The 22,878-nt window shown below is 54.7% G+C and overlaps 1 protein-coding gene across 1 annotated transcript in view; it reads left to right on the forward strand.

Annotated features, from left to right (window-relative positions):
- Positions 1-815: 815 nt before the first annotated feature.
- Positions 816-22,878, forward strand: part of KCNC1 (potassium channel, voltage gated Shaw related subfamily C, member 1) — a 46,309-nt gene continuing 24,246 nt past the window's right edge. Inside the window, exon 1 of the mRNA XM_011937441.1 lies at positions 816-1,437. Coding sequence (XP_011792831.1) covers positions 868-1,437 — 570 coding nt within the window. The 5' untranslated portion in view covers positions 816-867. The remainder of the gene's footprint in view (positions 1,438-22,878) is intronic.

Genomic DNA, 22,878 nt, shown 5'->3' on the forward strand with positions numbered 1-22,878 from the left:
CCCTTCAGCACCGCCGCGGGAGCCCGAGTCCCAGCGCAGCCCAGCGGAACCCCAGCTGGAGCCCGGGCGCACCGAGAGCAGCGCTCGGCGTTAGCCGCACGAGAAACACCCCGGGTGCCCCTGCCCAGGGGGCCCGCCATCTCCAGGAGGCGGGGAGAAAGAACGAGGAGGGCGGGCAGGCAGGCGGGCCCGCCGCCGGGGGGAGCAGGCAGCCAAGCAAGGAGAGAGGGAGGGGGCCGGAGCCCGCCCTGCGTCCCGAGCTGCAGCCCGGCCACGCAGGGAAGAAGGCAGGCGGCATCCATCTCCCCCGCGCCGAGAGCGCGCCGCGGCGACCACCGCACAGAGGAGCGCGAATTTCCCGGCCCGGTCTCCTCCCCTCCCCCTCCCGGGGGCTGGCCTCTAGTCCGGCCCTGGGAGCGGCTGACCTTCCCCCCAAAAGCTTTGTGCCTATTTCTCCATTTGCCCGCGGAGATGGGAACGGGAGACTGGCCCCCCAACCCTCTTTCCCCTCCTCCGGGGTCTCACCGCTGAGCCCGCCCCCCTCCCTTTCCCCCTCCCTCTCTCCCTCCCTTTCTCCCTGCCTTCTTTCCTCCTTTGCCTCCTCCGCTGCCGGACCAGCTCCCTCCCACATCTGGCGCCTAGAGACCCCTGGGATCCCGCACACTCCCCTGGACCGGCACCCGACAGAAAGCGCCCAGAGAGGCTTGGCTCGCTCGTTGGGGTGGCCAGAGCCGCGGACCTCTGTTCCCCCCGACGGCTGGGGGGAGGGGGGAAGAGGCCGCGCGCCCCCCTCCCCGGCGCCAACTCCCCCTGGCGGCCGCTCCCATGGGTGTCGCTGGGCCGCGCCATGCCTAAGGGGGCGCCGCGATGGGCCAAGGGGACGAGAGCGAGCGCATCGTGATCAACGTGGGTGGCACGCGCCACCAGACGTACCGCTCGACCCTGCGCACGCTGCCCGGCACGCGGCTCGCCTGGCTGGCGGAGCCCGACGCCCACAGCCACTTCGACTATGACCCGCGTGCAGACGAGTTCTTCTTCGACCGCCACCCCGGCGTCTTCGCGCACATCCTGAACTACTACCGCACGGGCAAGCTGCACTGCCCGGCCGACGTGTGCGGGCCGCTCTACGAGGAGGAGCTGGCCTTCTGGGGCATCGACGAGACCGACGTGGAGCCCTGCTGCTGGATGACGTACCGCCAGCACCGCGACGCCGAGGAGGCGCTGGACAGCTTCGGCGGCGCGCCCCTGGACAACAGCGCCGACGACGCGGACGCCGAGGGCCCTGGCGACTCGGGCGACGGCGAGGACGAGCTGGAGATGACCAAGCGCCTGGCGCTCAGTGACTCCCCCGATGGCCGGCCTGGCGGCTTTTGGCGCCGCTGGCAGCCGCGCATCTGGGCGCTCTTCGAGGACCCTTACTCGTCCCGCTACGCGCGGGTAAGTGACAACTTACCCATCAGAAGAGCGGGGCGGGAAGGCAGCGTCCTGTGCCTCCCCGCGGGCAGGGGTGGACCGCAGAACTGGCGCCTAGGGAGTTCAGAATCGAAAGGGGGTGTGTGCGCATGTGTGCACATACCAGGGTAAGAGAGAAAGGGTGTCTGCCGGGGTTCTGGTTTTCTATGTATGTCAGTCTGTGTGTTGCCAAGTTTAATATGTATGAGTACGAATGGGTGTGTTTGTGTGTATGAGTAGATTGTGTGTGCATATTTATGTAAGTGTGGTGGAGTGTATTTGGGTGGGTAAAGTGTGGAGTGGGAATGAGTGAGCATGTGTGTATGTTTGAGTGTGCATGAGCGATTGCCCGTGCACATTTTGTGTCTTTGCAGAGGTGCACTGTCAAAGTATGAACTGCCCTCGAGATTTTAGTGTGGGAAGGGAAGCTGGGAGTCCTTCCTCCTGTCCAGGTAAAGGGGCATCTGGAGCCAGCCATGGTCCGCCAAAAAGGCCTGAGGCCTGCTGGGCAGCTTGAGACAGCCGCCCCCTCCTCAGGGAGCAGCCTCCAGCAATTTTGAGGAGGGCATCTCCATGGCTAATCTCCATGACTTGGAAGTTGGTGGAGGGCTGGGCTGTAGGGTCTGAGCCCCTGATCCTGAGATCACAGCCTGCCCTTCCTCGTCGAAAGGGGAGGGTGTTGGAGTGGGTCACTGGGCTTATGCCAGTGCTTCCTCTGGGACATCAGGTGGTGGGGAGAGGGAGTCCTTAAGGGGGAACCTACAAGGAGAAGGTGTGTGAGAGGTGGGTGTGTCTTCATGGGCCACTCCCCTTTAGCCTTACCCGCTTGTTTCCAGGAAAAAAAGACACGCTGCTGCTGACCTTAGTCCCTCAGATGGCCTCTCTGGATCAGTTTCCTCATCTGTAAAATGGGGGAGGGGGCCTGGTGACCTCTCAAGGGCTTTGCTGCTGGACCATAAGTGACTGAGCCCAAAACGAGGAACTGGTAACAGCCACCCACCCTGGAAGAGGCACTCCCAGCCTTCACTGGGCTCTGTCCTTAGAGGCCTAAAGATAGACTCTAAGGCCTATAGGGGAAGGGTAGAGTGGAGAAGTTAAAGGAGAGCCCCTCCTGCATCCATGAGCTGCCCTCACCCCCTACCAGGCAAAGCACTGCCTCTGCCCTGCTGTCTTTTACTTCGCATCTCTCCCCTCCTGCCCACTGGAGCCTAAGCCAGAGCCAGGGGAGAGGGCTAGGAAGCTGCAGAGGAGAGTGGAAGGAGGAGACTTGGGGGGCCCTCAAGTGCCCATGGGCAGAGAAAATCTATGTTTAGGCACAGACCTGGTAGATCTGTTAACTGAGATCAAACACAGTATGGCATGTGGGGAGTGGACAGTGGGTCAGTCTGATACCTTGAATTCTAGAACAACTATGTTTATGAGGGGAGGCAATAGGGAGAGAGCCAGGCCTGTGTTTTGCCACTGAGGACCCTGACCAAGGTCACCCAGGGAGCAAGAGGCCAAGAAGGACTAGAACTCAATTCTCCTGGGACCCTATCCTCCCCTGGGCTGGCTACCAGCTCCTGCCTTTCCCCAGAGTGGACTGGGACCCTCAGAGGGCTTCCCTCCCCTTCCCTTTCCTGTCAGAGGCCACTACAGCTAGAGGGTTATGTAACTGGAGGCTGTGGCTGAGCTGTGGGGAGGGGCTGGAGGAGGGGGATGGGAGGTTGAACCAGTGCATGTTGGGGTGGGGGTGGGCAGAGGCCTGGGTTACAGCAGCTGCCCATTCAGCCCACACTTGACCTTGGACAGCAGCTCCCCCACCAACTTTGGCCCCAGAAGCAAGGGTTAGGCCCAGTCTCCTGACTCCCAAGCAAGAGCAGGGTCCCCCCGCCCCACCCCTTGCACTCAGTGTTGGGGCTCTGATCAGTGTCCCGAGTTTCAGGGCAGGCAGGGGGCAGTGGGGCATATTCCAACCCCCTCCCTTGGCCCTCTCCTCCCACTGGACATTTCTAGGCTGCGGGTGGCCTTCACCGAAGGCAGACAAATGGGCCAGCTAGTGTGGTTTGAGGTTCTATTGGTGTGCAAAACCATACAGAAAAGTCTTGAAAAAAATCTCTGAAGTGAATACTCATTGAAGAGTGGACTCTGAGGGAAAAGAGTGGGCATCCGGTGGTCGGGGCGAGGCAGTACTGGGATAGGAGTGGGTGCTGGTGGGTGCTCCCCTTCAGCCTGTCTGAGCCACCTTCTCTCCCCAGTGGCCTCCGAGGAAGGTTGTGGTCCCTTCCAGTTCCCTCGGGGAACAGTTGAGGACACTGAGGCCCGTAGGGAGAGGGACCTGCCCAAGGGCACTCAGGAGCTGAGGAGGGCAAAGCGGGATTAGAACCCCGGCTTCCTGCCTGCCGCCCGGCTGGCCTAGCTGCATTGCGCTGCCTCTCTGCGGCTCATCTGCGCAGAGACCAGCCGCCTGCCCGCCCTCCTCCCCCTCTGTCTTTGCTCTGCCGCCTCTGCTGTCACCTTTGTTTACCCCTCCCCCGTGCCTCCTCACACCGGCGGGTCGGGACTCAAGTCATTATTCTAGATTTAGACCAGCATGTTGTGTGTGATATTGCATATGTGTATGAAGGAAAGGCTGTATGTGTGAGACAGGCTCCGTGTGAAAGAGATTGTGTGTGAGAGACTTGTGTGTGTGAGAATAAAATGTGAGACTCAGGGTGTGTGTGCGTGTGTGTGTGGTGAGATTGTGACTCTGTGTGAGCTTCCTGAGTCCTTGTGTCAGGGGTTGTGTGTGTGTGAGAGAGGTGGATTCTGTGTTTTGGATGGACTGTGCGTGTGTGAGAATGAGACTGTGTGGGAGAGAGTGTGTATAAGGAAGAGAGACTGCATGTGTAAGAGAGATGCTGTGTGTGAGGTTTGAGGAGTGCATGAGAGTCGAGGTGAGCGTGTCTGCATGAGTGTGTGGCTGTGTGTGGCAAGTGTGAAACTGTATATGTGGAGCTCGTGTGTGAGGCTGTGTGTGTGTGTGTACATGTGTGTACACATAAGGCAGGAGGCTGTGTGGGGTGGGGGTCCCTGTGTGTGACACACTGTGTGTATGTGAGGGCATGTGTAAGACAGAGACTGTGTGTGAGATCGTGTGTGTGACAGTGTGTGTGGTGTGTGTGTGAGACCCCACGTGTGTGTCAGTGTGCTGTGTATATGTGAGAGAAAGGTCCTGTGCATCCCGGGTGTATGTGTGCTTGAGGAAGATGAGATTCCAGAGCTGCCTCGTGCCCACTGCCTCAGTCTCTGGGACTCTGGAGTGGCCTAATTGAGGGCATTTCCTATCCTCAATAGAGATGCTGTTCTGCCCAGGCCACTGTCAGTGTGTGGGATGGGTGGTGAGGTCACCTTTCCCTGAAGAGCTGCCACCTACCCTGGGCCTTGGTCCTGGCCCTGGAGATAGGGGCTGCGTAGTCGGGGTGGAAGGGCCCATCTGAGTTCCTGAGGGCCAACAGTGCTAGCTGGGGCAGCTGCTCCCCTGGTCCCCTCTCCTGTGCTCTGGGCACCAGCCTGAGGGGATGAGGGGTTGGGGGGATGAGCTGGGATGGGATGAGCTCCACGTGTGTTCTGGGGTGGGAGGTGGTGCCCCTGACACACACAAGACAATGATGATGATGGTACAGTTTGGAAAGGCTATGAAGGGACTTCCTGGGGCCATGAGAATAAGAACTGCCCCAGAGGAGGTGATGCTGGGGCAAGCTTTGAGGGGCAGGGAGGAATGAACCAGGCAGAGGGCAGGGGGTCATAGAGGTGTGAGAGCAGGCAGGGGAGTGTTAGGGCTGCCTGGTTTGAAACCTGCCCTCCTGTCTTCCTTGGGGTCCAGCTCAGGTCTGAGGCTCTCAGCTTTAGTCTCTGATTTGCATGTCATCATCAGGGACATTGTTGTGTCCCATCAGGGCCAGTGGTGGTCCTTGTGCTGCAGGCCAGAGTGTCCTGTGTGTGTGTGTGTGTGTGTTTGTGTGTTAACATCTGTTCCTGAGTCATTTGACCTTCCAAATGCCAAAATAGTGCCAATGGCCCCCAAGCTGGGGAAGCCCCACCTCCATCCACCCAGCTGCCTGCCTCTGCTCTGACCCTTGTCCTGTGTCTGTCTCTCTGTCCCGTCACTGTCTCTTTGGAACTTGATAAAAACTGGTTCCCCATCAGCTCCCTGGGAAGGAAATTTACCTGGTGGCAGGAATGAAACCCCCAGCCAGAGGCTTCTCTTCCTCCCTTGGGTCCCAGCTGACACAGGGCTCTTGGAGTCGTGGCTTGGCATGTGGAGGGCTGGGGGACAGAGCTGTTATCAGGGAATTCTAGGCAGTGCACCCCCTTACCTCAGAGCCCACTCCCCCAGGCCAGGGCCCCACTTGGAGTCATGGTACCGTATGAAGGAGACCCATGAGCAGTGGAGAAGGGGCTGGGTGTGCTCCCCTCCCAGCCTCCCCAAGGGCCCTCCACCACAGTGTGCCCCTGCTTCCCATGATCCTTGTGCGGGGTCCTCAGGTCTTTGAATGGTTCCTCCAGCTCCCCCCAACCCCCTCCCAGTAGTGAAAATCATAAACCAAGCGCCTCCTGGTCAGAGCCCTGCAGCCCCTTCACCGCTAAATGGAAATAATGATAGAACCGACCTCACGGGGTTGGTGTGAAGATAACTGAGATAATAATGCTTGGATAGCCCCAAGCCACAGGGTCTGGCATACAGTAAGTGCTCAATAAATGTTGGCTACTATTATTACTACTGTTGGTTGTATTATCATTTCCCCTCCTGTAGACTCTCTCCTCTCCCTCCACCTCCATGTTCACCATCCTGGTTCAAGCCGCCATGGTTCCCCTCAGGCCCACCTCCCCAGCAGCCCCTAAGCTGCTCTCCCACCTCCAGCCCCTGGCTGCTCCAGTTTATCCTCCACCTGGCAACCGCAGGGGTCTTTTCAACTCACAGACCTGTCAGATCACCCGAGCCTGCTTAGAACCCTTCAGTGCTTCGCTGGCCCATAGCCCATAGCGTGGTCTCTCAGGCCCTGCCTGTTCCTCCAGTCTCCTCTGGCCTGACTGTCCCCATCGCTTACCAAGCCCCAACTACCCGGCCTCGTTTCAGCTTCTTGCATGTGCCAGGTTCCCCTGCCTCAGGGCCTTTGCACATACCCTGCCCTCTGGAGCACTCTTTCCTCTGGCTCACCCCTCTTTATCCCCCACACCCCACCTCAAACAGCAGCTCCTCAGTGATGCTTTCCCGGGCCCCCAGGCTGGGTTGAAGTCAGAACTAGGGCCCTTCCTGGGAGAGAAGCTCTCTGATTTGTAATAAAATGTTCATTAGCATCCTTGCTTGATTTGGGCTCATCTCTCCTCTATACTGTAAGCCTCTGGCATACTCTGTAGAATGGGAGCCGTTATTATGACAGATGAGGAAATTGAGGCCCAGAGATGAGTGCGCTACCTGAGGCCCCTTGTGAGCGGGTTAGCTGAGGGCTGGCTCGGAAACTCCTGTCTCCTGACTATTGGCTCACAGGTGCTTCGTGTCACATTGCCTCAGAGCGTTTGGAGTCTGTGCTCCTTGACTCTGAGCAGGAGGCCTGGCCTCTGCCAGAAGCTTTGGAGGGGATTGGCTGGAGTCTCTCAAGGAGCAAGGTGGGGGTTGTCTCAGAGGTGGGGGAGGGGGTTCAGCCGGGGCTCATTCCAGGGTCCACTGCCCGGGCTGGGGATCTCAAGGCCTCCACGACAGCTGAATATAGTGCCTCTGGCTATTCTGAGCGGTCTCATGACCAGGGGATTCGCTCTGGACCAAAAGGTCAGGGCCTTGAGCCACTGCCTCCCATCAGCTGCGGGCCCAGCCTGGCCACCACCCCAGCCTGAGCTCCTCACCGCTAGATGCAAGCTTAGAGGAAAAGGAGGGCCTGACAGGCTGCAGGGGTGCTTTGCTGTCCAGTCCTTGTTCAGGGGAACCATTTGGGTGGTGGGAACCATTTGGGTGGTAGGGACCACTTCACATATGCATGGGACTATTGCAGGGAATGGGCGCACCCAGGCTACCTCTAGTCAATATTTTCATCCAGTGAAAATAAACAGGCTCAGAGAGGGAAAGCTACTTGTTCAAGACCACACAGGGAATCAGTGAGACTCAAACTCACAGCCTAGGCCTCTGGTCCCAGGGCCTGACCATCTGAATTTCTTTTGGCTCTCAGTTTTACAAGAACACCAAACCCCACCTGGACACGCTGTTCTTCTCTTATCTACTCCCATTAATTTCCTTCCTGGGGGAGGTGGAATAAACAGATACCTGCACTCCAAGGACACAGTACAGCTGATTGAGACCTTCTCAGGTCAGCCAACCCAGACTTGACCCAAATCCTTAGGATTCCCAAGCAGGATTTTCCAGAACCCCCTTCCTTTCTCGAATCACACAGTGTCAGACACTGTCTTAAGGATTTGATTTATATATCCTCATTTATTAATAATTCTCCCAAGACTTGCAAGACTGCTCTATACTGCCACACCAGTGACACAGACAAGGCTGCAGAGGCTCAGTGAAGTTAAGTAACTTACCCAAGGTCACTTAGCTCACGAGCGGTGGAGCCAGCAGTTGGACCTCAGTCTGTCTGACCCTGGAGCTCTATCTGTAACCATTACACAGCACTGCCTCCTGTCCATGTTCCAGGGATAGTGAGGCCTGTGACTTGCTGTGCCCCAGGCTTGAATTTCCATCTGGGTCTCTCCCTCCTGACGAACCACTCTTTCCCAACAACCTGTCCAGAACCTGTCAGCAAGTTCCGGCCCCTGGGTAATGGCAGGTGAGGGCCCTGCCTGGCCAGGCCATGGAGCTAAGAGGGTGCTCTATCAGTCCCAAGGAAGAAGGTTTCGTGACAATGCCTCAGTTGTCCTCCCACTCCCATCCATGCAGGCCCTGGGACTCCATATGGCCTGAAGAGAAATGGCAGGAGGATTGGGAGGATCAGAAGCTCCCTGTGCAGGGTGACACATGGTGGGAATGCTGGCTGCCCCTCAGCTCGGCCCTCCGAGGCCTTCTGCCCTGGAAGCCAGCCATTGCTCCTGCAGCTCCCTTCCACCAGCCTCCTCCATGGTCCTCATCGGCAGCCCTCATTTTAACCTCTGGGGTTTTGGTCATCTATTCCCCTCACTTCGGTGTCCTCCCTGCTTTTTGCTGAATGTGAAAGTCCATCCCTCAAGGTTCCTCACACTTAGCCTGGCTGCTCCTGCCCTCGCTGACCTCATTTTTTTGGGAGTGAGGGGTATGCATTGGGCACTGAGGCACCCAGTTTGTGAGATTTGAGCTGGTGGCGTGTGGGTCAGTTCTGGAGACTGGGGGCTGGGGACAGGCAGGCCCTCAGGATTAGGGACCAGCCCAGGTGTGTGGAGAGATGAGAGCACAGACAAGACCCAGGTTGCAGGCATCAGACACCTGGATTAGAGAGGAATCTAGCCAGGCCTCGAAACCAACTGGGCTACCTTGAGCAAGTCCTGTCACCCCTTCCTCCTGCCACCCCTTCGTGCTGCAGTTTTTCCAGCTGTAAAATACAGAGGTCGTTTTAAGTGACCACTAAGGCTCTTCCCAACTCTGACATTCTGGGAGTCCAAGAATTCTAGGCTTCAGCTTCCCAGAGGAGCTGGGGGAACCAAACAAGTCCTCCCCTATTTCTCCTTCGCTCTCCCAGCCCAGCTCCTCCCCAGGACTCGTGTGAACAATCCTGACAAAGGTCCTGGCCTAAAGCAGGCAGGAGTCCAAGGGGAGGGGGTCTAAAAAGCTTCCTCCTACATTCGTTCAGCCTGCCTCATCCTGTCCTCAGTCATTCATTCAAGGCATAGTGATCATGCCCCTGCCTGACAGGCTCCCCAGCTCTCTGGCAGGCCCAGACCTGGGGGGATCACCTCTTTTGCGGGTGCTTGCTCAGGCCTATGGACAGCACCTGTTGCCCACTTCTCCAGGCCCTTCTCTTGGCTTCCTGCCCTCAGGGAGCTGCAGAAAGGCCCACTCGGAGCTACTGTGTGCCAGGCTGTGGGGTCTGGAGCAGGGGCGATGGGGCCAACTTCTATGGTGTAGGGCTGCTGTGGGGAGGGGTGCAGGGGATGGGTGCCATGTTGGAGGGGCCAGGGCTAAGTAAGGGTGTTTGCGATGGCTGCTATGGGGGATGGAGGGATGGCTGCTGGAGGATTCCCACCCATGCCTGACCCTCAGAATTACCTGGGATGCTTAAAGTTCGTACTCCTGAGAAACTCTATTCTTAGATCGGGGAGCGGGAGAACGTTCCCTTCACCCCTCAGCACCGCTGAGGTCACTGCTGAGTGAGGGTGCATCGCTGCAGTGGGGCCTGAGAGGTGTGGGCTCCTTCCACTCAAGGTGTGGTCATCTGACCAACAGCAATACCATATGGACACTTGTTAGACGTGAAGCCTTTCAGGCCTCACCGCCAGCCCTGAAACCGATTCAGAATCTGCATTTTCACTCCCCGGATGATTCATGCACCCTGGAGTCTGGGAAGTGCTGATGCAGGCAGCGGCTCCAGTCGAGGGCCAGCCTCAGGACACAGAGGGCTAGATGGGTGTGTGCAGGTTGGCAGAGTGTCACAAGCAAGCCAGTCCTTCCTGAGGCCAAGGCTTCGATGGCAGGGGGACTGGGCCTGGGGTGAGGCCCCACCACAGCCATGGCCACCGCATCCATCCAGTGGCTCCCACTGGTAGACCTTGGGAGTCATCCTAGACTCCTCTCTCTCTCAGACATCAACCAACCCTGTTGTCTTCGTGTTTCAAATACACTCGGAATCTGACGGCATCGCACCCCTCCATGGCTACCTCCTGGTGGAAGCCCCTGCCTTCTCTTGCCTGAGTTCTTCTCTCAGCCCCAGCTGCCCCTGCCCCGCCCTTCTCTCAGGGCAGCCAGGGCCAGCCTGGCAAAGTGCAATTCAACCAAGTCAGTCCTCTGCTCCATCTCACGCTGGGGTGTGGGCTTCCTCAGAGGGTGCAGGATTCACTTGAGTGCCCCACACCCAGCATCTCCCTCTGCTGTCTGCTTCTCTCTCCCTCCCTCCCCCAGCCTCCATGGCTTTCCTCCCCAGCGCTGCCCATGCTTCTGCCTCAGGACCTGTGCTGCACTGGTCCCTCCACCTGGCATGCTTTTCCCTTGGGTATCAGCTTTCACACCCCCTCCAGGTCTGTACTCAGACATCATCAGTCCAGACAACACTCCTCTGGCCCCTTCCCCACTTCGTGCTTTGCTCTTTTCTCCTTGGCATTTACCACCATCTAATGTACTATATAGTTTACTCGTTTGCCTTGTTTATTGTCTGTTTCCTCACTAGACTGTACAGTCCATGAGGGTAGGGATTTTTGTCTCTTTTTCCAATTGCTCTATCTCTAGAAGCTAGAGTAGGGCCTGGTACATTGTGGGTGCTAAATAGATATTTACTGAAAGAAAGAATAGGCAAGTGGGGTTCAAGGCCGAGGGCAGACATGGGTACCCTGCATTTGAGCCTGTTTCTAGCTGAGCCTTCCTTTCTGGCCTCACGTGGGAGCACAATCCTTCCATCCCCTGAGCCTGGAGCAGTGATGAACAGGCAAAGGCTGGGGCAGCGCTAGTAGGGGGTCCAAATCCCAGTCCAGGCAGGGGCCCACCTGCTGTTGTCACCACACAGGCCCAGATGAAGCTCTTCACAGCTTAACCCTCTGTCTTTTCAAACTCCTTCTCTGCGCCGCATCAGCCCAGCCACCATCCACAACGACAGCTTCGAGGCCACAAAGCTGTTTTCTAAAACCGAGTCGTGCAAGTTCCCAGGTCCCGCTTGGTCCAGCCCAACCCCCGAGTCTGACTTCTCCTGGACTCTGTTCCTCCCGAAGGCCAGCCGGGCTCTTTTCCTACCTCTCCTTCCCCATCTCCTTCCATGTCTTCCCTTCCCTGTCCCCTCCTTGTCCCCTTTCCTCTGTAGCTGTGCTTGTGGAAAGTTCTAGGCATTAGCCACTGGTTTTCAAAATGAACTTCTCCCCTCCAAAGTCTAGGATGGTTTCTGTCCCAGATCCCCTGCTTTGGGCCTGCTTCTGCGTTCAGTAGAAAGTGTATGGACTTTGTGTCTCCCCACCCCGCACTGCTTCCTGGCTACATAATTTTGAGAGTATGACCTGGAGCCCCTTTCTCTGCTAAGAGCATAGCCCCTTGAACCATGAGGCCTTCAATCGAATCCCAGCCCCACTGCCTTCCAGCTGTGTGACCTTGGATAAGTTTCCTAACCTGTCTGTGCCTCCAAAGAGGGATATTAATAGCACCTGACTCGTAGGGAAGTTGGGAGGATCCAATGTGTTAAGCCCTTAGCCCAGAACCCACAACATAGTAAGTGCTTAATTGTTGTGCATTCCATCATCTTTTTACCAGCTTTCGGTCCTGCGAGATTCAAATCATCACCTGTTACCCACCTGTTTCCTTCTTTTAGCAGCTGGCTCTACTGCCAAATGCTTCTCCTAGGGGTCACCTCACCTACCGTGGCCCCTGGGGCCCCTTCTTCCAGTCTGTCTCCCAGGGGCAGACTTCAGAGGTGTCACCCTGGGAGTCAGCCATGGATTCTCACTGGTTCTCCTGAGCTCCCTGTGTGTCCTGGGCAGGTCACAGCCCCTGTGAGCCTCGGTCTCCCCATCTGTGGTCATGGGCCACTTGTCCATGCTCTTCCTCCATCCACAGGTGTGGCAGGGTATGAGAGAGAGGATGATGGAACTTCCGCCTATCGGGGGAGAGGGAGGGAGGGCCGCTGACATCAGACCTTGGTTGGGAGCCAAGCACAGGGACCTCAGATGCCTACAAGTGTGCCAGTGTGGTAGGGCTGGTGGGCGGAGGCCATGCTTTACAGCTCAGGTCACTGGAACATCTCCTCTTTAAAGGGGTTGCTCAGGCACAGGGGAGGAACCTGGGGGCTAAGGCCGGGGGCTCCTGTTGGGTGCCCATGGGCGGTGCCCACTCTGAAGCTGGGCTGCTCCACCAGGCCGACGCCAGCCTGGGTCGGGATGAGCTAATATTAGCTGGGGCAGCCCCAGACAGCTGAGCTCAGGGTGGCTCAGGAGCCAGCCTCGCTGGGTCAGGCTCAGATGCTGCCTCAGTGTGAGCCATGGCAGCAAAATGAAGCTTTCTCTTGAGCCTCTGCAGGGCGTTGGATGCCCCTTCCACCCTGGCCAGCCCCAGCCCTTCCCTGTTGGCCTGGCAGCCTGGCTCTGGCACCCCTGCTCACGATGCCACTCACCTCACCTCTTCCTTCCCCAGTGCAGCACAGAAAGTACACAACTCCTTTCCCCACACTCCCACTTTGCACATAAGCACAGTCTGTGAGCCATTTCCCTGCCAGGGGCTGCTGTCAGCACCAATTCATCCATCCAGCCAACAAGTATTTATTGAGCATCTACTATGTGACAGGTGCTGCTTCAGAAGCTGGGAATAGGGCAAACAACAAAACCACCAAAAATCCCTGCCCTCAAGTTCTTATATTCTAGCTTGGCAGGATGTGACAGAGGCAGGAGCCCAGGGCACGCTGGAGTGGGCAGTTTTAACTTGTGTGGCAGGGAAGGCCTCACTGTGAGCACAGGTCATATTTCAGCAAAGATTGAAGAAGGTGAGGAAGGAGGCCACATGACATCTGGGGAGCAGAGGAAGTGAGATGTGCAAAAGCCCTGAGCAGCTGTGTGCCCAGGGTTCAAGGTGCAGTGAGGAGGCGTAGCTGGGGCTGGGCTCGGAGCCAAAGGACAGTGGTATATCAGAAGGGGTGGTGCTCGTTCCACACAGACAGAAAGATGGAGAAAATGGACTCTGGGGACTCCAAAGAAGGGAGGCTAGGAGGGGGATGACAGTTGAAAAATTACCTACTAGGTGCAATGTCCAATATTTGAGTGATGGGCACACTGGGCGCCCCCATACCCACCATTATGCATGTAACGCCCATGTAACAAACAAGCACATGTACCCCTTAAATCTAAAATAAAAGAATTTTAAAAAGAAAGAAAAATCTACCCCTAAAACATGCAAAGAAAGAGTCAAGCTACCCAGAACCCCACTGGCTCCTGACAGTGGCGTCTGCTCCTGCCGGGGCCTGCCCCATGGGTTCCCTGAGTGTTCCAGCCCAGGGCAAGGCCAAGCTCAGTTCACACTGCCCTCTGTTCCCCTCCTGCAGCCACAGGGGCCTGCACAGGGTGGGCCTGCATGGAGGAGGCTCCTGCCTGACCGTAATGAGGGGCCTCTGTCCTCTTCCTGAAGGCCAGCAGTACCCAGCAGGAGATGGTGGTTCCCATACATGGTTGCCACCATGCTGGGGGACAGGCAGTTCTCTGAGCTGGGTGTGGGGCTGGAGAGAAGTTGGTGAGAGAGCCAGAGGGTCAGGGGCCCTGCCGGGGAGAAATCATGTGAGCTCTTTCCAGTCACACAGGCCTCCATGGTGCTCACAGGGTTCTCACCGCAGGTGTGCCAGGAGAAGATGGCTAGTGGCATGGGCACAGGCCACATTGGAGCCAGACTGCCAGGGCCCAATCCTGGGTCTGCTAGTTCTTAGCTGTGTGACCTTAGTAAGTCTCAGTCACCTCAGCTATAAAAAGGGGATAACGAGAGTCCCTACTTCAAAGGGCTGCTGTGAGAAGGCAATGAGAGAAGTCACAGAAGGCCCTCCGGCTCACTGCACTGCGTGCATTGGTGCGCACGTGATGCCCAGGATCACTCACACCTCTTGCAGATGAGGCATCTTTGTAAGATGCTCTGCAGACACTCGCCTCACCCCACCTGGGAGGGTCTGAGAATATGAATCTAATGCCTGACAAGGGAGGCTTCGATGGGGACCCAGCCCTGCCAGGTGGCTCCCTGGGAACCTTCTCTGCCCACATAGGTGGTGGCGCAGAAGAACATGACTTCCTTGGCCTTATCACCAGAGCAAGGTAGTGAACACACCTCAGGCCACAGCCACCCGCCAGGGCCAGTGTCTCGCCACTTAGAGATGAGTGTTTGATGCTCAGCCCCAGGGGCTCTCTGAGTAGCAGTGAGGAACACAGCCACCTGCTGGGCCACCTGGAGTGAGAGCTGGAGCCCTGGGCTGAGGGGAGAGGGCTGGGCCCTGTAAACCCATGTGTGTGGCTGTCATCTGCTGAGGGCCAGTGCTATGCAGTGAGCTCCCTGCAAGCTGCCGTGGGTGGTTCTGCCCCGACCCCTGTTCAGCCCCCACACCTGGAGCAGTCTTGTTTTGAGCTCAGCTTCTTCATCTATAAAGTGTGCATAATGGCATCACCAGCCTCTCAGGTGTGTTAGGAGAATCCATCAGACCAGAGGCAGAAAGAACATTAGGGAGAAAATACAGTTCTCAGTGCCACGTGCAGGAAGAGGCCACCATCTCAAGTGCAAGGGGAGTTCAGGGAGGGGACAGGCTAGAGGAGAGGGCACAGGCCTTTGGGCCTTGCCAGGCCTGGGTTCTGATCCTTCCTCTGCCTCAGTGTGGACTGAGGCAGGTGGTGTCCGGCTGAGCCTTAGTTTCCTCGTGTGTAAAATGGGATGATAGTTTGTACTTCACAGGCTGTGGTGGGTCTCAGAGGGGCAAAGGCCCCAGCATCGTGCCTGGCACATGGGAGACACTTGCCAAGGGCTGGATCTGGTGACCTGGGGTGCCATTGTCAGCCGGTCCTGGGTTTGGATTTTCCAGGGTATAAGGAGGCCCTGGCTGAGCCACAGAGGCAGAGAAGGAGGCTGTAGAAGCCTCAGCCGGTTGCCCCACAACCTCAGCCGGTTGCCCCACAACCTCAGGGCCAGAAGCCACCGTCACTAATGATATATTTAGAGGCACAAAGGTCAGAAATACCAGGCGCTGGCTTCCCTTCTAGGCGGCAGGAATCGTGTCTCCCGAGGCCTGGCTGTCACCAAGCAGATATTTTTTTCCTGTCTGGCAGTCTGAGGATTGGAGTAAAAGCCTGAAATTTAGGAATCACAGTGGTTTGTACCAGCTTGCTGAGACTTTCCATATCCCCAGCCCTTTCCAAAGCCTGTGATGCGACCCTTGGGAGCCCCACCCGCCCTGTTATTCCAGATCACCCGGGGCTCCAGTGTGCATGATCCATTCCCAGTGTGCTCCGGCTCCCTGCCCCTCTGCCTTTGCTTATTCCGTTGCCTCCACTGAGAATGCCCACTCCTCCTCCTCTGCATTTCTGAAATGGATGCATCCTGCTAGGCCAGCTCTGATGGCTCCTCCTTTAGAGAGCCTTTCCTGACACCCTCTACCTCCTGGAAGAGCCTGCTCTGCCCTTCATGCTTCCAGAAAACCTTTTCTGTCTGACTTAAGGCCCTTGATCCACTGACCTATGGTTCTGTGTCTCTCAGACTCAACCACAACCTCTTGGAGGACAAGGGTCAGCTTAGGCAATAGCAGTGCCTGTTATATAATAGGGAATCAATTGATCTTTGCTAAAGCCATGTGCCCCACACCAACCCTGTGGGGTGGAAGGGTTAGGTGGTACACCCCTCTTACTGATGAGGGAAAAATGACTCCCAGAGAGATTCATTTATTTGTCCAAGAGCATCCAGTTAGCAAGTGGTAGAAGAAGGATTCAATCCCAGGTCCTCTTTTGAAAATAAATCAAGAAGTTCAGCTAGAGCCATGCCAGTGTTCCTCCTGGCTCTGGTATGCTGTGGTTCTATGGTTAAAAATGAGGTAGTGGGAGGGACAGATGAGTAATGGATGAATGGATGAAAGAATGGATAAAAAGACGGATATGTAGATGGATACAGGTGAATGGATGGAAGGAGGGACATATGGATTGAAGCAGACACAGCTGGGTGACTCAGTGGATGGGTAAACAAATGGATGAGAAGGATGGATGGAGGACCATGGATATGTTTCTCCTTGCATGCCTTCAAAGCAGATGTCCCACCTCTCACAGGATGAACGTATCCTGGACAATGGGACTCGGAAGTATGGACTTCAGGGTAGTAGGCTGGGTGGAGTGACCCAGCACATGTGTGCAGAAAGTGGGATTGCCAGATGCAGGAGGCGGGATAGTTTGTGGTGTTTGTGGAGTGAGAGAGCTGGGAGCTGGGGACAGAGACTGGGCTGAGAGACTGACCCACTCTCAAAGGTGAGAGTCCCTGATGGCAGAGAAACAGGACCAGGCTGGAAAGAGTTCCAGGCAAAGCCATGTGGCTGGCAAGCCCTCAGGACCTGTGGTTTTCCAGACCTTCCTCTGGCCGAAGCCTGAAGGGCAGTCAGTGAGTGGGAGATTGCCCTTTGACCCCCAGGTTGTACGAGACAGTCTGTGGTTTCAGTCTGCTCCAGAGTAGGGAGGTCTCTCTTCCTCCTCAGGTCCCCAGCCTTGGTGAGTGAGAACCTCTGATAGCTCAGGCAGGGTGTGTTCAAGGAGGCAGTGCAGCTTCACCAGCTGCACAGTGGGTGCTGAGGAGGGGGCCCTCCTGAGGCCGCAGAAGACCCTGGCTCAGGTATACCAGGATCGACCATCTTCCCACTGCTTTTTGCTATCAACCCCCAGACGTTAGCCATGAACTCCAAGCCTTTAGTTCTAATTGCCTAATGGACCAGTGAAGGGACCACAGGCATAAGTGGCCAATGTTGAGCTTGGTGGAGCCTGGATGCTTAGATGCTTCTGGCCTGGAGCAGATTCTTCCAGCTGGAGATGTCTCTCCATTTGCACAAGGCACAGCACTGTGAGCTCCAGGCTCCCTCCAAAGCCCTGATCTAGCATTCCCCAGCACCAAGCTGCACCCCCCTACACACATACACTGGCCCGGCGATCTCCCTGGGAAACCAGGTCCCAATGAGAGTGCCTGGTGTGCCGCTAACTGCTCATTACAGTCACGGCTGCAGCTAAGTATAGCTCCAGCACACACAAGACTAAGACAACAAGGGAACGTCTTCCCATAAAAAAAGCTCCACATGCAAACACACAGACATCTGCACACACAGGCTCCCCACCCTCGTGCAAGCCCATGGCCTTGCACACACATGAATGCATACTTGCACCAATGCAAAGCTTTATCACTTATTTACTCGTTAATTCAATACATGTTTGTTAGGGGGCCAGTAGAGTGGTTAAGTGCATGTGTTCCAGTGTCAGACAAAATTGGGTTTCAAATTCTACCTCCCTCACTTCCTAGTTGTATGACCATGAGCAACTTAACCTCTCTGAGCCTCAGTTTCCTTCTTTGTAAAATTGGGGTGGTGGCCACAGTGTGGACCAGTGTGGACCAGTGGTGTAAAGGTAAATGAGATGGGGGCATGTCAGAGCACTTAGAATAGGCCTGGCTCAGAATGTGTGAGTGCGTGGTAGCTGCCTTCATCATTACTGTTGAGTACCTACTGTGTGCCCAGTTCTGCACTCTTATTTCTGGAGATGGTTGTGAAAAGTAGTGCCTGGTGCATAATAGGCATTCAGTAGATATTTGATGATGGAATGAATGAACAAATGAATGAAAGCTGCATGGATGGGTGGCTGGAGGTCCTCAGAGCTTTCTTCTCTCAGGAGGAATTCACCCTCTCTTGACTTGCATGCAGGCTGTGTCTCTGATAAGATCTAGATGTTCTTGTGGGTAACACAGGGTTTCCAGAGATAGAACAGGAACCCGAAAGTGTCTGGGACACCCCTCATTTTGCAGATGGATAAATGGCAGTGCAGAGAGGCAACAGGGAGCAGGCATTGTCCCATGCCAGTCAGCAGTCAGTGGCCGGAGCCCAGGGCTGCCACCTTGAGCCATCCTAGCACAGTGGCCTAGCATAGCAGGTGGTGCCTGGTCAAGCTGCAGCCCCTGAGCCCTGGGCAGCTGGAGTCTGGAGCCTGGAGACTGCTCAGACTATTCAAGTCCTGGTCCTGGCTTGGGCAGACACAGGAATCATGCAGTCACGCATCAGTCAGATCCCCGGCTAAGCTGTCAGTCAGGCTGGGGCCTCTGGCCGTCACTAGGCAGGGTTCCATCTGCCAGAGAAGGGGCTTGGGTCTAGCCTGGGTACAAAACAAGCTTCAGGATTTGAAGGTCCTGTCACTGTTCCCGACCTTTGAAGAAACCAGCCGCTAAACTGCCTGGGCCATCTCCTCCCATTGCGCCTCTTCAAAAAGAAACTGACATTTCCTGGTGCTTTTTTAAGCCCAGGCTGGCTGGGCCAGGCCCCGGCGTGGGGGGTGGGGAGGGGGCGGGTGGCAATGGGAGTCACACAGCCTGAGTCTCTCCTCACCTTGAGTGATCTCAAGACGCTGGGAATAGACATGGTCTCATCTCCTCACCATGTGTCCCAGATTCCAATTCCGATGCCCAGATTCCAGATTCGCCACTCCAGTGCCCGCATCCAGGCTTTGAATTCCACAATCCAGTGCCAGTTCTGCCCTGTAGACAGGACTCAGGCTGTTGGACTCCATCATGAGCGCCTTCAGCTGGCCTGCCTGCTGGGAGGGAAGGATGTATCTACCCCTCTCCGGAAAGGAACTCTGTGACCTTGTGCGTACTCTCCATGAATGACATGCGTCACTCATGTTCATGGCTGGTGGAGATGCAGGTCTTTGTTCACTGACTGTGCCCATTGTCAAGGAGCTGAAAGTGATTGTGCCTGCTGCCAGTGTAGACATGAGTCTGCTTTCAATGAATGCACTCATTGCCAGTGTAGATACGGATGTGCTCTCAATCACTGTGCCCACTGCCGGTGTAATAAACACTCTTTGCAAAGATCAAGGATGCCTGTTGCCAATGAGAGCATAGCTGAATGATTAGTGATCATGTCTGTGGCTAGCTGAGTCACAGATTGGTGGATGGAGATTATCTTTTTACCAGTGTAGATCTGCTGTTAGTGCGGTCAGTGCCCATGGAAATGCAACTCTGAAATCAACGATTGTGTACATTGCCAGTGTAGACGCAGATGTGATATCATTGAATCAGTGACTGCCCATGTTGACAAGGGGCAGCGAGCACCAGCCGGGGGCTCACTTCTGAAGGAGGCTGCAGGGAGTAAACCATTGTGCCCATTATGCAACTAGAGGGACTGAGGCGAGTGGACACAGGACCCATGTCCACGACCTTCTTTCCACAGAGAAAAGCTGTGCTCGTGCTCCCCATTTCCTGGGGAAGGGGCCTCCTTTCCCCTGCTAGTTGGAGTATTTGGCTGGGCCTTCGAGGCAGGGCCACCCTGACCCTCAGATTCAGCCACTTCATGGACCTTACATTCTAGAGGGGGAAGAGAGTCAACAAACATGAACACCAAGTAAATTAGATAGTGTCAATGCCAACACGAAACCAACTGGATACTTACAACAGAGACCTCATTTCAGATCCTGCTGCCACTTCTGAGCTATGTGGGGTTTTCTTGCACATCTTAACCACTCTAAACATCAATTTTCTTATTTTCTTGTACGTAAATTATACCTTGATAAAGCTGAGGAAAGATGGCATGTTAGATGATCTGTGCTGGGGGGAACAGCAGATTAAGGAAAACCAGATTTTCCTTACTGGAAGTGTTGGTTGAGACTTGAAATAGGGTGGTCAGAAGCACCCTGCTGGGGTGCCATGAGGCAGTGAAGGGATAAGCCATAGGGACACCTGGGGAAAGGCATTATAGGCAGAAGGAACAGCCTGTGCAAGAGCGTGGAGGCAGGCGTATGTCTGGCATATTTGAGGAACATGTTTGAGGAGGCAGATGTGAAGGCGATGGTAGTAGGAAGAAGTTTGGGGAGATGATGGATGACCAGATCAAGTTGGATCTGCAAGTCATTGAGAAGACCTTTGCTTCTCCTCTGAGAGAAATAGGGCACCAGTGCAGGATTCTGAGCAGAGAAATGACACAGTTAGATGCATGTTTTAAAAGCTGTGTTGAAAACAGTCCTAGCACACCAGGAATGTTGGAACCTGTTAGACTAGTGAAGAGACTGGTCTATCACCATGCCCCTGGGGGAAAGGATGATGACTGGGACATGGGTGGTCAAAGCAGTGATGGGAAGGGCTCAGATGCTAGGTCTATTTTTCAAGAAGAGCCACCAGGATTTCCTTACAGATTAAATGTGAGATGTGACAGAAAGAGATGTGTCAAGGATGACTCCAAGGTTTTTGGCAAGAATGTCCTGGAAGGATGGAGACACTCTCTCATGAGATGGAGAGGCTGCAGGGGGTGGGGGTGGCACAGGAGTTCAGTTGACGTGTTAAGTTTGAAAGAGCTGGTAGAATTCCATCTGGAGATGCCAGGGAGTTGGATGCTGGAGTCCTGAGTTCAGGGGAAGGGCTGGGCTGGAGATAAGCCTTTGAGAGTGTGCTGTTTATGGGTATTTGAATGATGGTGGACTTTAAGTCATAAAACTGAGTTAACCACTAAGGATGTGAGTGTAGATGAAGAAGAGGAGCAAGGACTGAGCTCCAGGGTGCCCCGATAGTTAGAGACTGGGGAGAGGAGTTCGCAAAGGACACTAAGAAGGAGCAGCCAGAGAGGTAGGAAGAAAATCCAGAGGCTGTGTGGTCCCACGAAGTACAAGAAGAAGGAGGGAGGGATCAGTGGCATCAGATGCTGCTGGTGAGTCAGGAACATGAGACCTGAGCAGCGCTCCCCTTCTCTCTGCCTAGAATGTGCTTTCTTGCACGTTGCGCTACCGTAGTTGATTCTTATGCATCCTTCCAACCTCTGCACAATTGTCACTTCCTCCTGGAAGCCACTCTAACCTCAAGACTTGTTGTTAAAGGCTCACCAAATGCCTGTACGTTCCCCTTGATGCCCCTGTCACCTCACATAGGTACATATTTGCTTGTATGGTTAATTGATAAATGTCAATGTCCCCCTATCCTACTCCTCCCCCTAGAAGATGTGGCTGTTTTTGCTCACCCTGTACCAAGTACCCTTATAGGCCTGGAGTAAGATGTAAATATTCATTGGAGGGATGCAGGTGGGCAGTCAACTGTGGTCCCACTTGGGTTGTGTTCATTACCCTCCCTGAGTCATTTTTATTCCCTTCCCTCCAAACACACACACACACACACACACACACACGCATGCATGTACATACCTACTGGGAGTCAGGACCCTTAACTCGATACAAACACACAAGTGGGCACAGGAGGGAAATTTCCTAGTGAATTCCAAGTGGACTCCATTCCTAGCTCCTCCATGGAGGTTGGAGCTTCCATTTTCTCATCTACCAAATGGAAGCCATCAAGACTGTCCTGCTGATGGCCCAGTTGGTGTGTGTGTGTGTGTGTGTGTGTGTGTGTGTGTGTGTGTTGTACATATAAGATCCAAAACATGAAGATATGCTATAAACTGAAGAGGGCTGTGCCTATTGTCATCATAATGGGAAGATAAACATCTTTCTCCCAGGACTACCTGGGGGTGATGTGAGAAGGATTTGTAAGTGGAAGTAATAACAGCATAGTGGTTTTGGAGTCAGAGAGACCTGGTTTCAAAGCCCTCCTAACACTTTTGAGCTATGTGAGAGATTTTTGCACGTCTTAACCACTCTGAACCTCAGTTTTTTAATCTGCAAAATGGAGAAAATAATGGCTTCCTTGGAGAAGCTTTTAAAGATAAATGAGATAATGTTTGTAAAGTGCTTGACCTCTGGTGAGCATGCTATTATTACTGTATAGCAGAGGACAGCGAAGCTCAACAAATGTAAATACTCCTATGGCCAAGGTGGTTATGAAGATTAAAAAGGGTAAAATGTGCCATCCATTTAGCCACACACAGTGGGTGATGAACAAAAGCAGACTCTGAAGCAAGTCAGGGGAGATGGTGCAAGGAAGAAAGGGTGAAGGAAGCCTGAGGAAGGATGTCTCAGGGGCATATACTGAGGCTTATCTGCAGGTATAGGCAGGGCCATCACAGGAAGGAAGAGGAGCAGGTGTCTTCTGGTGACCCCAGAGGGGCAGACCTGTGATTGCCTGGAAAATGAGACAGGAGGTTGACTTACATGAGAAATAAATGCATGTCTCTCAGACCGGTTCAAAGACAGAATTAATGGCCTCGTGAGCTTCCCATCACTGTTGGTGACCGACAGAGACATCCGGTTCAGGGTCACTGCAGATGACATCATTGAACTGCCCCCTTGAGAGGCCTATACAGGCCTACCTCTGTGATATTGCGGGCTTAGTTCCAGACTGCAGCAATAAAGTAAATATCGCAATAAAGCAAGTCACATAGTTTTTGGTTTCTCAGAGCATATAAAAGTTATATTTATACTATATTGTACACTATTAATTGTGCAATAGCATTATGTCTGAAAAAGTACACACCTTAATTTTTTAAAAAATACTTTATTGCTTTAAAATGCTAACAATCATATGGGCCTTCAGTGAGTCATAATCTTTTTGCTGGTAGAGGGTCTTGCCTCAGTGTTGATGGCTGCTGACTGATCAGCATGGTGATTGCTGAAGGTTGGGTGGACATAGCAATTTTGTAAAGTAAGACAACAAAGAAGTTTGCTGCATCAGTTGACTCTCCTCTG

Source organism: Colobus angolensis, unplaced genomic scaffold (assembly GCF_000951035.1).
Source record: "Colobus angolensis palliatus isolate OR3802 unplaced genomic scaffold, Cang.pa_1.0 Scaffold164, whole genome shotgun sequence".
Classification (NCBI taxonomy): Eukaryota; Metazoa; Chordata; class Mammalia; order Primates; family Cercopithecidae; genus Colobus; species Colobus angolensis.